General features: G+C 59.4%; 1 protein-coding gene across 1 annotated transcript in view; it reads left to right on the top strand.

The window, feature by feature from the left end:
• The window catches only part of ADRB1 (adrenoceptor beta 1), a 41,848-nt gene extending 40,694 nt beyond the window's left edge, over positions 1 to 1,154 (top strand). Inside the window, 2 exon segments of the mRNA XM_009326049.1 lie at positions 9 to 667; positions 670 to 1,154. Of these exon segments, the coding sequence (XP_009324324.1) occupies positions 9 to 667; positions 670 to 1,154 (1,144 nt within the window).
• The last annotated feature ends 867 nt before the right edge of the window (positions 1,155 to 2,021 follow it).

Raw genomic sequence — 2,021 nt, 5'->3', positions numbered from 1 at the left:
CCCGGGAGCAGGCAGCTGCCCGCCGAGCCGCTCTCCCAGCAGTGGGCTGTGGGCATGAGCCTGCTGATGGCCCTGGTGGTGCTGCTTATCGTGGCCGGCAACGTGCTGGTGATCGCGGCCATCGGGCGCACGCAGCGGCTGCAGACCCTCACCAACCTCTTCATCACCTCGCTGGCCTGCGCGGACCTGGTGATGGGGCTGCTGGTGGTGCCCTTCGGGGCCACGCTGGTGGTGCGGGGCACCTGGGTCTGGGGATCCTTCCTCTGCGAGTGCTGGACCTCCCTGGACGTGCTCTGCGTGACGGCCAGCATCGAGACCTTGTGCGTCATCGCCATTGACCGCTACCTGGCCATCACCTCGCCTTTCCGCTACCAGAGCCTCATGACCAAGGGTCGGGCCAAGGGCATCATCTGCACCGTCTGGGCCATCTCTGCCCTGGTCTCCTTCTTGCCCATCATGATGCATTGGTGGCGGGACGAGGACCCCCAGGCGCTGGAGTGCTACCAGGACCCAGGCTGCTGCGACTTCGTCACCAACAGGGCTTACGCCATTGCCTCGTCCATCATTTCTTTCTACATCCCCCTCCTCATCATGATCTTTGTGTACCTCCGGGTGTATAGAGAGGCCAAGGAGCAGATCAGGAAGATCGATAGGTGTGAGGGCCGGTTCACGACCAGCCGCAGCCCCCCCCACCCCCTCACCACCAGCCCATCCTCGGCAACGGCCGAGCCAGCAAGCGGAAGACTTCCCACATCATGGCCATGAAGGAGCAGAAAGCCCTCAAGACTTTGGGCATCATTATGGGGGTGTTCACCCTCTGCTGGCTCCCTTTCTTCCTGGTGAACATCGTCAACGTCTTCAACAGGGACCTGGTGCCGGACTGGCTCTTCGTTTTCTTCAACTGGCTGGGCTACGCCAACTCCGCTTTCAACCCCATCATCTACTGCCGCAGCCCCGGGAAAGCGGACGGGCGGCGGCACGCCAGTGGCGGGGAGCTGGCCCGGCTGCCCGGGGGCTTCATCAGCACCGTGGGCTCCCCTGAGCGCAGCCTGGGAGGGACCTGGTCCGACTGCAACGGGGGCACGCAGGGCGGCAGCGAGTCCAGCCTGGAGGAAAGAAATAGCAAAACATCCGATTCGGAGTCCAAGGTATAAGGAGGGGGGGCGTGGTGGGCCGCGTTGGACCTGGGGCAGGGGGAAAGGCAGGCAGGGAGACACACAGGAGCAGAGAAGTTCCCGGCAGCTGCCTGGCGGTAAGGCTAACGCCAAGCAAACCTGATCCCTGTCTTAGCAGGGAGAGAGCGGGTGTTTACTTAGGAATAAAAGCAGGTGAATTCACGTACGACATACCTCATTCAAAACTACGGCAAACGGGAAACCCACTGACCGGAGAACAAAGAAAATAAACAGCCCGTCCCAAAGATAGCCAGCTTATATTTAGGAGGAGCACTTTTGGAAGGGGCTGCAGCAGCGCCCTTTGCTCGGGTGAGTTGTCCCAGGACTGTGCTGGTGGTTGAACCCGAGCGTGGAGGTGCTGGTGTTTGGCCGCCGAGTTCGGCTGCAGCCGGGGTCCCAGCTGTCCGCCGCCTCACCTGCGGCTGTCGGACCCCCCGGGTTTCGTCCCCTCACGCACAGCACCGGGTGGTTTTTGGGGAGGCACAGGGTCAGTGCTGCAGGTGCTCCAGGCAGAGAGTACGGACCCACAGGCAAGATGAGTTTTAAGCTCGGAGTAGCTGTGCTCCCCTCTTCCGCAGAGTAGTGATGGAAAAAAAGGAGTAATGAGGAGCACAGGTATATTTCGAAAGGGAAAAAAAACCCAACCCACACTCTTGTGCTTTTTCCCTCTGCATCAGCAGGCAGTGAGTTATTGTGCTTATCTCTTTCGGCCAGACAATAGCAGTCAGGCTGAGAAACTTCTACCTCAAACTGTGCATATTGTACAGGGGAATAAACAGACCGTGTTTATATTAAACAGCGTATTTACATACCACTAATAGTATTTTATGAAAAGGGGGGGGGGTG

This window comes from Pygoscelis adeliae, unplaced genomic scaffold (genome assembly GCF_000699105.1).
Source record: "Pygoscelis adeliae isolate BGI_AS28 unplaced genomic scaffold, ASM69910v1 Scaffold4, whole genome shotgun sequence".
Lineage (NCBI taxonomy): Eukaryota > Metazoa > Chordata > Aves > Sphenisciformes > Spheniscidae > Pygoscelis > Pygoscelis adeliae.
The sequence above is the reverse complement of the archived record's forward strand: the minus strand, read 5'-3'. Positions and strand labels throughout refer to the sequence as shown.